Source organism: Acanthisitta chloris, unplaced genomic scaffold (genome assembly GCF_000695815.1).
Source record: "Acanthisitta chloris isolate BGI_N310 unplaced genomic scaffold, ASM69581v1 scaffold9286, whole genome shotgun sequence".
Classification (NCBI taxonomy): Eukaryota; Metazoa; Chordata; class Aves; order Passeriformes; family Acanthisittidae; genus Acanthisitta; species Acanthisitta chloris.
The window spans coordinates 25,572-36,906 of record NW_008676664.1 but is presented as its reverse complement, the minus strand read 5'-3'; the positions used below and the strand labels follow the sequence as shown (position 1 = coordinate 36,906).

Here is an 11,335-nt window from a genome sequence, read left to right as displayed (position 1 = left end):
GCTGCTTGCTGGCTCAGTCACTTGTCTCTTTTCTTGCAGAACGATTCCTGGGGAAAGCAATACTCATATGCACTCTTCAAAGCCATGAGCCATATGCTCTGCATTGGTTATGGAGCCCGCGCCCCCGTCAGCATGTCGGACCTCTGGATAACCATGTTGAGTATGATTGTGGGGGCTACTTGTTATGCCATGTTTGTTGGTCATGCCACTGCCCTCATTCAGTCTCTGGATTCCTCACGACGACAATATCAAGAAAAGGTAACTTGTTTTATCACAATTCCTTAATTTCTGAAATAGAGTAATGGAATGCTTTAACTGTGGAAAAGGCTATATGAGTTTGCATGAAATAATCTAGTAGGGTTTGAATCCTGTGCCACATGTCACTGAACACAAAGGAATTCAAAACACTTCATGAACTCAATATTCTTCTGCATGAACTCCCTTTGCTTAGAGATCAGACAGTTCTTGCTGTTCAACTTCATTTGAACTCTTCTATGAAAGCTCTGTGCCCTGATTCAGACAGTACTTTGTACCCCTGTGGTACACTCTGTAAGTACTTGATCTAAGTAGGTTGAACAAGGACCTGGAGCTTGGTAGCTTGGGCATGTTCAGTTGTCAGCCAATCAAATCCTGGGCTGCATCAAAAGGAGTGTGGCCAGCAGGTCAAGGGAGGTGATTCTCCCCATCTACTCTGCTCTCATGAGGCCTCACCTGGAATTCAGTGTGCAGTTCCGGTACCCTCAACACAAGGACATGGAACTGTTGAACCAAGTCCAGAGTAGGCTACAAAGTTGATAAGAAGACTGGAGCATCTTTCCTATGAAGACAGGCTGAGGAAGTTGGGACTGTTCAGCCTGGAGAAGAGAAGACTGCGTGGAGACCTCATAGCAACTTTTCAATATCTGAAAGGGCCTACAAGGGAGCCAGACAAGGTCTCTTTGTTAGGAACTGCAATGATAGGGCAAGGGGTAATGGGTTCAAATTGAAGGAGGGGAAGTTTAGGCTAGATACTAGGAAAAGGTCATTGTTTGCTTTGTAATGCTATTGTTTACACACTAATCCATGACCTGTAAGGCCCTCTCCAAGGTCAAAAGGAATTGTGGCCAAAGGGTAGAAAAGTAGAGAGGTTACTGGAAGAGTGTTCTTCATGAAACAGGAAGAAAAAGCTTGTTAAATTTTGTGTAAGAAGGATTGTAATTTAACTAGATGCGAATGGGTAGAGGATAGGAACTTTCTGGAATGAGTACTAATTAAAAGACTGTTGTGTAATAAAAATCAGAGGCTACTGTGCATGAAGGTATGAAACTAGGAGATGCAGGTAGGAATGCTGGCATAAGGAAGAAAGGATCAGAACAAACCCCAGCAAGGGACAGTTAGGATGAGTAGAATTCCTGAGGTGCTTAAAAGATGCCAAAATTGGTTATTGTAGTAAATTGGAAACTGGAGAGGCCATGCCAGGAGACAGGTCAGCTGAGCAAACTAGTGAAATCAGAGTTCACATCAGCAAAAAACACAGTCAGAGCAATAGTGTTTAGCATATGTCCATAACAAAGTCCAGAAAGGCAAACTGGGCAGAAATCACAGTGTCATGTAACACAAACCTGGAGGAGAAACCTGGCAGAGAGTAAGTAGAGAAGAGGGTGACCCTGTCGTCTGCTGAGAATGAGGAGAAATGGCCTGATTTTGCTGGACAAGAAACAGAGAAAAGTAAAAAAAAGGCTTTGAGTACAATGGATTGGTGCATTTTCTTTGCAAGTAGACAAAGAGTGAGGAAATGAGAGGGTGTGGGTGAAAAAGGAATTACATTCAGTTTTGTTAAGCTCAAGTTGCAACAAGACAATGGATTCAATATGAGAGACAGGAAAAGGTAAGGGAAGAGCTGTAAATTTAGTAACAGAAAAATTAGCTGGTGGATGACAAAACAGCTGTGCAAAACAGAAGTTTGCAAGCAAGAGAGTTCACACTCTGTAGTATCATGAAACATAAGTGAGAATGAGAGGTATAGGAGGAGAGGATAGGTAAGAATTAAAACCTCCAAAAATCTCAGCTCTGTCAGTGACCATGCGAACCCCCCTTATTCATATCAGTATAATGTCAAAGGTCTAATCCTGGAAGGTCATGTAACCCACCTGGGTTATGTTCATTGGGTCTGTTCTGTGAACTGCAAGCAAAGTAATTTTATCCACATGACATATTTCTAGGGAGCTGTGGGGCAGAATATCATAGCCATGGACATGAAGGAAAACATAGAGATGGAAACCCTAAACCTTCATAACTGGAGGTTCATTAGGGTTTAGGGTCAATATTTATACACACAGATACACAGATGTACGAAATCAGAAGAAATGTCACTATCCACCTGAAAACTGATCTTAATCATTATCCTCAGACCTTGCTGGCTGCAGCACGATATCACGATGTTTTGAGCATCAGAAATACAGTATTTGTGTAAAGATGTCCATATATTTTAAACTATGCCAAGTAAAGCCACTTTCATTTGCATTTTGCCTAGTGCATCGCTTTTTTTTTTTCCCTCCTGAAATTAAAAAGTCAGGAGAGTGAAACTTGTTTTGAATTTTTGGGGCTTAAGTGCCAGAGTCAACCCCTTTTTTTAGATTTATATGTATCTAGAGTTGTGTATTTCTTGTCTCCATTGTTTTCCTTATAAGAATTATGGAAAATAATGTAATTAACATTAATTGCTAGGCAATAATATTTCCATGATAGTGGAGATGAAGAAAGGGGTGGTTATTTGATTCTTCTCTTAGTAGCATTATACCAAAATCTTACCCCCTCCTTTTTTTTTACTGTTCTATTGCTGCTGTAGCTAAAATGATGTTTCTTAAATGCATCTCTGGAATCCAGCTAATCAAAGGAAAGTTCTGGTCCTTCTCACACTGAAGCAGCTAGAAATGACATATTTACTGAAATCTTCCTCATTCAGATCCCTTTGAAAGCTCAGGGTATGCAAAACTAAAACAGACATAGTTCAAAATGGAAGAAATAAGCACAGGAAGAAAAGAGAAAGCTTTCATTAAGCCAATTATGTCAAACACCATCTAAGAATTTGACCTGTACCAAGCTTTGCATGCTGAGAGAAATCTTAATATGGCAAGGAAACAAATACTGCTCCACATGTTTACTGTTATAGACCAAAGATGTAATTTATCAGAGAAAATTAAGAGTGATTGCAAGGTGTCAGATGTAGAAGGTGGACAATAAAGTTATACACCAAGAAGTGGTACAAAAAAGGATGTATCAGTACATTATGGTCACTGTGAGGAAGTGCATAGTTTTTTTTGCTGAAGTGTGTGGAACTGTTCTCACAGAAAAAAATACCTCTTAAATTTAATACATACATCAGACCTTGGTAACAATTAATGAAGGGCTAATACCTAACAAAGGGGAAGGAGATGTCCAAGCCAGGTGTCCTCAATTCATATTCTCTTTTCACAGAGAAAGTCTGACAGACCATTATATCTTATAAAAGGATTGAATAAATCAATAAATCATTGGCATCTTAGCACTCTCCTTCCTGACTTTGGTGTAAGTCAAAGATGGATGCAATAACAAATAAAACTAATGTTTTCAGTGATAATGCCTTTGACATTTTCTAATGTCTAGGAAGTCACCACATCTCAAAGTTATTTGCCTTTGCAAAGGAATATTTATTTGAAAGAACCAGTAGTGCATATGCAGAACTTGTTAACAATCTAGTGTGAAACACACGAGACAAAATGATCAGTCACTTGACAGGATATGAACATCATTAGCTAAATATTTCTTCCTTTAGATGTTGGCAGTTCTTAATATGAAGATGTTCACCTAATGCTGTGATTGTCATTGAATAATCGTGATTGAAGACAGGTTAATATTTTCTCCATTCCAGTCTGTCACAGAAATAAAATATCCAGCAACAACAAGCTAATACAGGAAAGATTAATAGCTGCATTTTTACATTGGTTTGATAAAATACCAGGTATTAGCTGGGGTTCTTATAATTTATTTTTTTATGTTAGGGATCCATTTTCATTATGCTATCATTTTGTATATTTTGATTTATGTCTAGTAGTACTCAAACAACCACACAAGGTCTTGAAAACAAAAAAAAGAATCCAACCAGTTTTACCAATTGCAAGTAATAAGAGGTATAACATATATATAATTCAAACATCTACATATCATAGGAAATGGAAGAAAATTGCAATGGTCTCCACATAGTGGATACTGTCACAGGCATGGGAAGAGATATTAAATCATTATTAAAGTCTTCAAAGAATTTTGGGCTTGATGCCAACTTTCCATATCCCCAAAGACATCTCCTTCTAACCCTGTGCTCTGCTTTTATTTTATCTCTTAATTTATGGTCTTTTAGCATATCTTCAGTTAAATCAGCCTAGTTCAAAGGGAGGAAAGGACCTAAATGTACTTTTCTACAGAGGAAAAGCAATAATTGGATGTAAAATTAATTTAAAACAATGAGTAAGTTGTAAGTAGCAAGCAACCACTACACAATTGTGTAGAATTATGTATTTTTGCATAGACAGCAGTGGGATTTGAAACCTACATTGCTCATTTTTTATTTCTTAAGCATCTGAAGACATGTTTTTAAATGAGTACCAGAGTTAGGGCAGGAAGGCAGCTTTAGATTTTGCAGCACGAGGCCTTGCCCCAGCTTTTCAAGTCTATCCCTCACAGTTCTAGTTTGGATATGTAAATTGTTTATGCAGTCCATGGGGAGATACTCAATATGCACTGCAAGAGGCAGCAAGCTCTTGGGGTGCTTTGGAGCACCTATGGATGAAGTGTGTTTCCATTTTGCTTCCCCTCCAGGAGGCTGTAGTATGTACTTGATCACCTTGTGCAGTGATATACCTGAGATCCTCCCTTCAAAAACTGGGACGAGATGTCACCTCTTCATGATTCTTTCTCTGAGCAGTTGTTACAGGGTGGGGTGGAGGGGCTCTGCCATAGGATAGATCAAGACTCATTCAGCAAGTGATGCCTCCAATTTCTTAAGAGGAATGGAAGAGAGCACTCCAAGTTTTCCTTAGATTCAAGCACTTAGTGGTTAAACTGAACATGAAACAAGGGAGATACCAAGTTCTTGGCATGTTTGTTAGTACTGCTTTCGTGCTTAGGAAACATTTCTTAAAAATCTTAGCTATGTGTAAGTATCTCATCTGTAAGTATCAGGGATATGTGTGTTTCCACAGGAGTCTAGGAAATGGCAGTTCTCATCATTATGGAAATGCACAGAAAGGGAAGAGCTATGGCAAACTGAAGGCACATCACTATTTGGCTACGCCTGTACCAGCTTTTGGTATATGTATTATTGAACTAAATATAAATGTCCATATATATGTAAATATTTTTTATCACCTTGCCCTTGCAAGAGTCTAGAATCAGATGAAATACAGTACAACAAATAAAGAGTAGTTTCCATTGCCTACATGTTAAATGCCATTCATAAACATCTTTGAAAATGTAGCCTTCTGGTTTGTTTTGTTGTTTTTTTCTTCAATTGGACAGATGTTCAAAATAGAAACTGCAGAACTTGAATTTTAGACACAGCTGCACTTGCAATACTAGGGTTTTAGAATGTTATTCATGGATCTGGTCTGATTTGAGCAGCAAAGTTTCTCATTAAGCACTGATTTCTAAGTTCAGTAGCTTTTCATGGGCTTCACGTGATTTTTAAAAATGGAACTCTTTCTTTTCTGGTGCTGATCGTAGTTTTTAGAAAGCCTGACAACAGTGTAACACAAGAATGTTCTGTGACTCCTTCTCTTTACTTAACTGATAGCCTGTGCTCAATTATAAAGCATAATTTTAGCAATAGGTCTTGTCATGTTCAGACTGCTGGAGAAGGTGAGTGACTTGGAATATAAATCAAAACTTTTCTGTACATCACTGCTACAGCATACTTGCCTTCCAAAGGAATTATTTGTTTTGGAAAATGACGGATGCTTTACCTTATTCTGGAGTTATATCTGCTTTGGAAAAAAGAGCAAAACAGGAAAATAAAGCAAAGCCTTTTCACCAACTATCAGTTTTGCAACATTTTAGGAATTTCTCATCAACTTGCACAGCTGTATATCTTATTTACCTTTCCTACTGTGCAGTATTTTATATAGTAAAAAAATTTTGAAGAGTGTTATGAATGATCAGGTACAAGAGTTGCTAACAGTTTTGTACAGTGTCAAACCTTCAGGACTAAGTATGACTATGCCAAAAGCAATAGGGTTGTCATAGGATTGAAGGAGAAAATTCATTATTCTCTAAATATTTAGGCATGACTGAGAGTCACTGCCTGAGTCAGTATTTGTGGATTGTTTCTGGTAGTTATAATTCTTGGGTTTGTGATTTTATTTCGAAGTCCAGGCCTTATGGTTAGGAAAAGGTTTGTAAGTCTTGACTTTTGCATTATTTCTGAATCATCTTATGCTGTTTTGGCAAACATCAGGTGACAGGCTGCTAAGTGGATAGATGTATTATTCTTGGCTTCTGTGAGCCTTATCGATTCTTGTAGAAAGCACTGAGATTTATTAGAATAAAGCAAGTTATTAAAAGATGTTTGGCATAACTGAATAGCAAAACATTCTGAAAGGGAAAAAACACATGGCCCATCTCAGAAAAAACTTTCCAGATAGTTAATTTCACAGGATGCATACTGTTATTTAAAAGAACATGCACATAATGGAACTTGTAGGTACGTTAATTCTTTTATTTGTGTGCATTCCTTTATATAACTTGATGCATAATTAAAACCATCATGAACTCAACCCACTGACATATAAATGAATATGTAAATACAGCCATGAGAGCTGTGTGGGCTGCACAGACAGACACTTATTCATTGAACATGAAAATATTTCTTCCTGCACTGCTGTCACTTGCTTTTTCTTCCTGTAAGCTCATCTTTTTAAATTTGTATTTATAATAATTGCGTGAATTTTTTGATGCACATAGTTGTGATATTTAGTTTGACCTCGATCTTCTCAAGCTTTGAAATGAGAAAGAACAATAGAGAGTATTGCAACATATAAAGACAAAAATCGCCCTCCTAATCAAAAATCAAACGTTACTCACCCTTGATGATACAGTAACAAAATAAACATGTTTGTTTCTTTTCAAGTGGAACTGAATAGTATATTTAGTTTGAGGGTAAGACTTTGGAGAGGAATATAAATCAATCGCAACATGCTCACTAGACTGCTCTCCTCTTTTGCCCTGATACTTCATTATGTTTCAGGTTCTCATTATGGTCAATCTTGCTGGGGTAATCAGGCTGGTTATTTTTGCTGTGCATCTCTAAAAAGGTGATTGGTTCCTCCCGGTAGTGAGTACTGTGCAAGCCAAGTGCTATCCACCCGGCTGCATCGTACCTGTGCCAAACTGTAATAGAGTCCCACTGTTTCTAAAATGACAGATGGGACTTACTTTGATTTATTGCTGCGTTGTGGGTAATTTACCTATAAAGTGTTCTGCTGTCTTGCATTATGGATTAGGTTTCTAACAGTTTTCCGTGTGAAACTGCAGAGCAAGCTCATTACAATTTCAGCCATGTTCATGATGACTATATAAAATAGCTGTGAAGGCATGAAGTTATACCAGAGTCAGATTTTACATACAATCTGCTTTCTTTTCACAGTAATTACCATAGGTTTACACATAAAATAGAATTTGTGAAATTTTTTTTTTATTCAAAAAAAAACCCCAAAACAGCAAAAACCCACTAACATACCGCAAAAAGCCAAGCAGCAAGGAACTAACTTTTGGTTTTCAAAGTCTCTGTTCAAATACTACACAAATTATCTTTTAGAGAGAGAAAACTCTGTCATTCACAACAGCTAGCTATAGCTAGTAGTAATTAGCCCGGTTACACTAGAATTGTTGTGCTTGTGTCCTGTAGATGGGTAAAAGGAAATAGCACTCAGTATTGTTGCCATGGTTTACGCGAGCCAGCAGCTGAGCACCACGCAGCCACTTACTCACTCCCCACCCTCACCTTCCCCTCCTTCTCACCACCCCACAGTGGAATGGGGAGGACAATCAAAAATAACTTGTAGGTTGAGATAAGAACAGTTTAATAACAGAAATCAAGTAAAATACAATACTAATGGTGAATAATAATAACAGCAATTATAATAACAAGGAAGAGGAGAGGAGAAATAAAAATAAACTGAAGCAGTGATGCACAATACAATTGCTCACCACCTGTTGACCTATGCCAGACCCAGATCCGCCCCCTCTTCCAGGTAAACCACCCCAGTTTATATACTGGGCATGATGTTCTATGGTGTAGAATATCTCTTTGGCCAGTTTGGGTCACCTGCCCTGACTGTGCTCCCTCCCAGTTTCTTTTGGGTACCTTCTCACGGGCTGAGTATGAGACACGAAAATAAAAACAAAGTCCTTGATTTAGGATAAGCACGACTTAGCAAAAATGCAAAACATCCATATGTTATCGACATTAGTTTCATTCTGAATCCAAAACACAGCACTGTAACAGCTACTGAGAAGAAATCAACTATATCCCAGCTGAAACCAGGAAAATTATCTAATATAATATTAAAAGTGAGAAAATAATCCTTGTTGTGAAGATTGTTTTTTTTCCCTCTGCCTTGTTAGGGAAGAAGGGAAGAAAGAAGAATTGATTAGTTCTATGTTGACTTATTAATCATAATTCTCTCCTGCCCTTACCCTTTTTCATGATGTTTAAGCAGTTAAAGCACGTCTGCATTGAAAACAACAATTTGTATAACTGAGGCAAAATATTTGTTTGTCAGAAAACTTTTTTTATTGGCAGCACTGGATGCCTGTGTATATTGAGCCTGTGTATATAAATCTTACTGTTTTTTTAAAAAAAAAAATTTACATGAAAAGTGAAGTCTTTGAGTGTTTCTTATTAGACGTGATAGGAGCTGGTAACCAGAGTTTAATGGAGTTCATTCCTCTAAATAAGGTACCTCCTACCCTTTTTCCTTTTACACCATTTTTTTAGCCATAGGCCTTTGTTTCCCCAACTTTGTAGGGAATGTAAGCAAGTGAGAGGAGTGGGTGATCACCTGACTGAAGAGTCTAGCTCTCTTTGTTACTGCTTCACTCCTGCACAGCATCAGGTGTTTGTCAGCCCGTGTTTGGTCATCATCAGACAGTGTCAGATAGATGCAGCCCCACCTCAGCCAGGAGTATCAACACCAGAAGCAGCCCAAAAGACTAAGGCAAAGGAAAATTGAGGCAGAGATCCCCAAAAGATGACTGATCAGGGTAACAGAGTTAGTGGAAGGGCATCTGTGGCTTTTTTCCTATTGTATGCCTGCAAGGAAGCAAGCAGCTGGAAGGAGCAGGAGCCAAAAGATACATGAGGTGGGAGGTGGGGAAAGATGGAGAGAGGAAGGAACTGAGACTGCGCCAGAGGGGATATACTGTTGGCTAGTTTTAGGGAAGAGCTGTGATAAACATAGGAGGTTGTAGTGAGGGATTTGTTGGTGGCTGAGAAGAATCTCCCAATGGGCAGTACATGACATTATCTGGAAAAAAAATTACAAAATATTTGCCATGCCCTCAGATTTTTGGGCAAAGAGATAGAGATGAGCTTTTTATTTCCACCTGCATATTCTCTCCCACTGTGGACATCATCAGCTTCTGTCTGTGAACAGTGCAAATAAAACAATAAAAGAGATCCAAAGTGAGAATGATCAATGGCAATAATTACCTGGACACCGTATCACCATCACCCAGTTAGACAGACATGAGGTTTTAGGTTGTGTGGGCATAAATAGGATAGCAGCTGATAATCCCTGCTCCATCAGGTGGACGTGTAAGGCAGACAACAGTATTTTCTCTTCAAGGAGTTTTGCAAGAAAAAAACCTGAAAGGAAATAAATGGACTACAATAATAAGGGAAAAAAGAGATTAAAAACTCTGATAGACTATATTGGGCCATTGATTTTAAAACAAAGCTGTAAAAATCAGAGAGTAACTCTGACTGAAAAGCAATGGCACAATAAAAACAGTAGTATATGTAACTTGGTAAATGCAAAGATAATTTTTTATTGCTGAAATACAGTGGTATATTTTTCTGTTCACAAAATATTTCAGAAATGGGCTTTTGCTCTATAGTGAGTTCATGATATGTGGAAGACAGTAAAGAACAGTATAACCTTGTAAAATACTGACAAGCGCAGAAATTATTTGGGACAGACATAAACCTTAACTCTTCCTTGGTTTTACGTCAGCTTAGTTTTCTTTCATAGTTTCTCAGTCTACCAGTCTTCCCCCCATTCACTGTGTCACTTTTTAAGGCAGTCTCTGCACCTGACAACATTTGTCCTCTTTTTCCTCAAAACCCTCCACAAAAACTGTCTGTTTTGTGTGATTTAGAGAAGATAGGACCTTTACCTAAACCTTGCACCACACTTGCCATGGCAGGAAAAGAAAGCTTTCATCTTCTAAATGATTCTATACCACTTAACACTAAGAAAGTGAAAGCTTCCTGGGGAGAGTTCAGTGGTGTAATTACATAGAATAATGTGAAAAAGCAGGAAAAAGGAGAAAATAGTGAATAATGAAAGCATTGTACTGTGGCATATCCATTAATATTAAGTGTATGCCCCATTGCATGTGACATTTAAATCTGCAGTACAGTTCTGAGCAAAGGAGGGATCAATCCTGTAGCAGGCTGAGAAAATGAGCTGTCTCTGTCTTCAGCAGCTGAAGGCAATTCCTCAATGTGTTAGCCTGGATTGCTGTGACACACCAGGGCTAAAGGCATAAAATTGCTCAAAACAAAGTTTTAACTTTGTAATTTACATTACATGCAACTTTCTAACATACTTCCCCTGGGTGGCAGAGAGAGCTTTTGTTTTGGGCATCAGTTTAAGAAAATGCTACTATCCAATGTGACAAACAGAAAGAAGTGCCAGCTTATATTTGACATGGTTGCTGCTTTAGCCCTTAAAATCATTAGGTTACCCCAAGTAGTTATTATTTATAATGAGAATCTTACCTGACACTGAAGCAATATTCCGGTTTTGTAGTTTTCAGGAATTAGCATTGTAGAGCCCAATGCTATATTTAGAATCACCAAGGTCAGAGGAGACCTCTAAAATCATCAAGTCCAACCATTAACCTGCCACTCCATTGTAACCCCTAAACCCTAAACCATATCATCCAGCACCAGATGCATGTGAAGACATTCAGAATTCTTCTGGCTCTGTTTTCACATTCAGTTGATAAATAAAACACAAATGAAAAGGCTTTTCATGCCTCAGCACCTCATTACCTGTGTTTTTCACATAGCCCTTGTATGGCTTTCTCTAGAGGGGAT

At 38.2% G+C, this 11,335-nt stretch overlaps 1 protein-coding gene across 1 annotated transcript in view; it reads left to right on the top strand.

Annotated features, from left to right (window-relative positions):
• Positions 1 to 11,335, top strand: part of LOC103803655 (potassium/sodium hyperpolarization-activated cyclic nucleotide-gated channel 1) — a gene marked incomplete at both ends in the record, with an annotated part of 130,400 nt that overhangs the window by 104,030 nt on the left and 15,035 nt on the right. Inside the window, one exon of the mRNA XM_009076226.1 lies at positions 40 to 258. Within this exon, the coding sequence (XP_009074474.1) occupies positions 40 to 258 (219 nt within the window). The remainder of the gene's footprint in view (positions 1 to 39; positions 259 to 11,335) is intronic.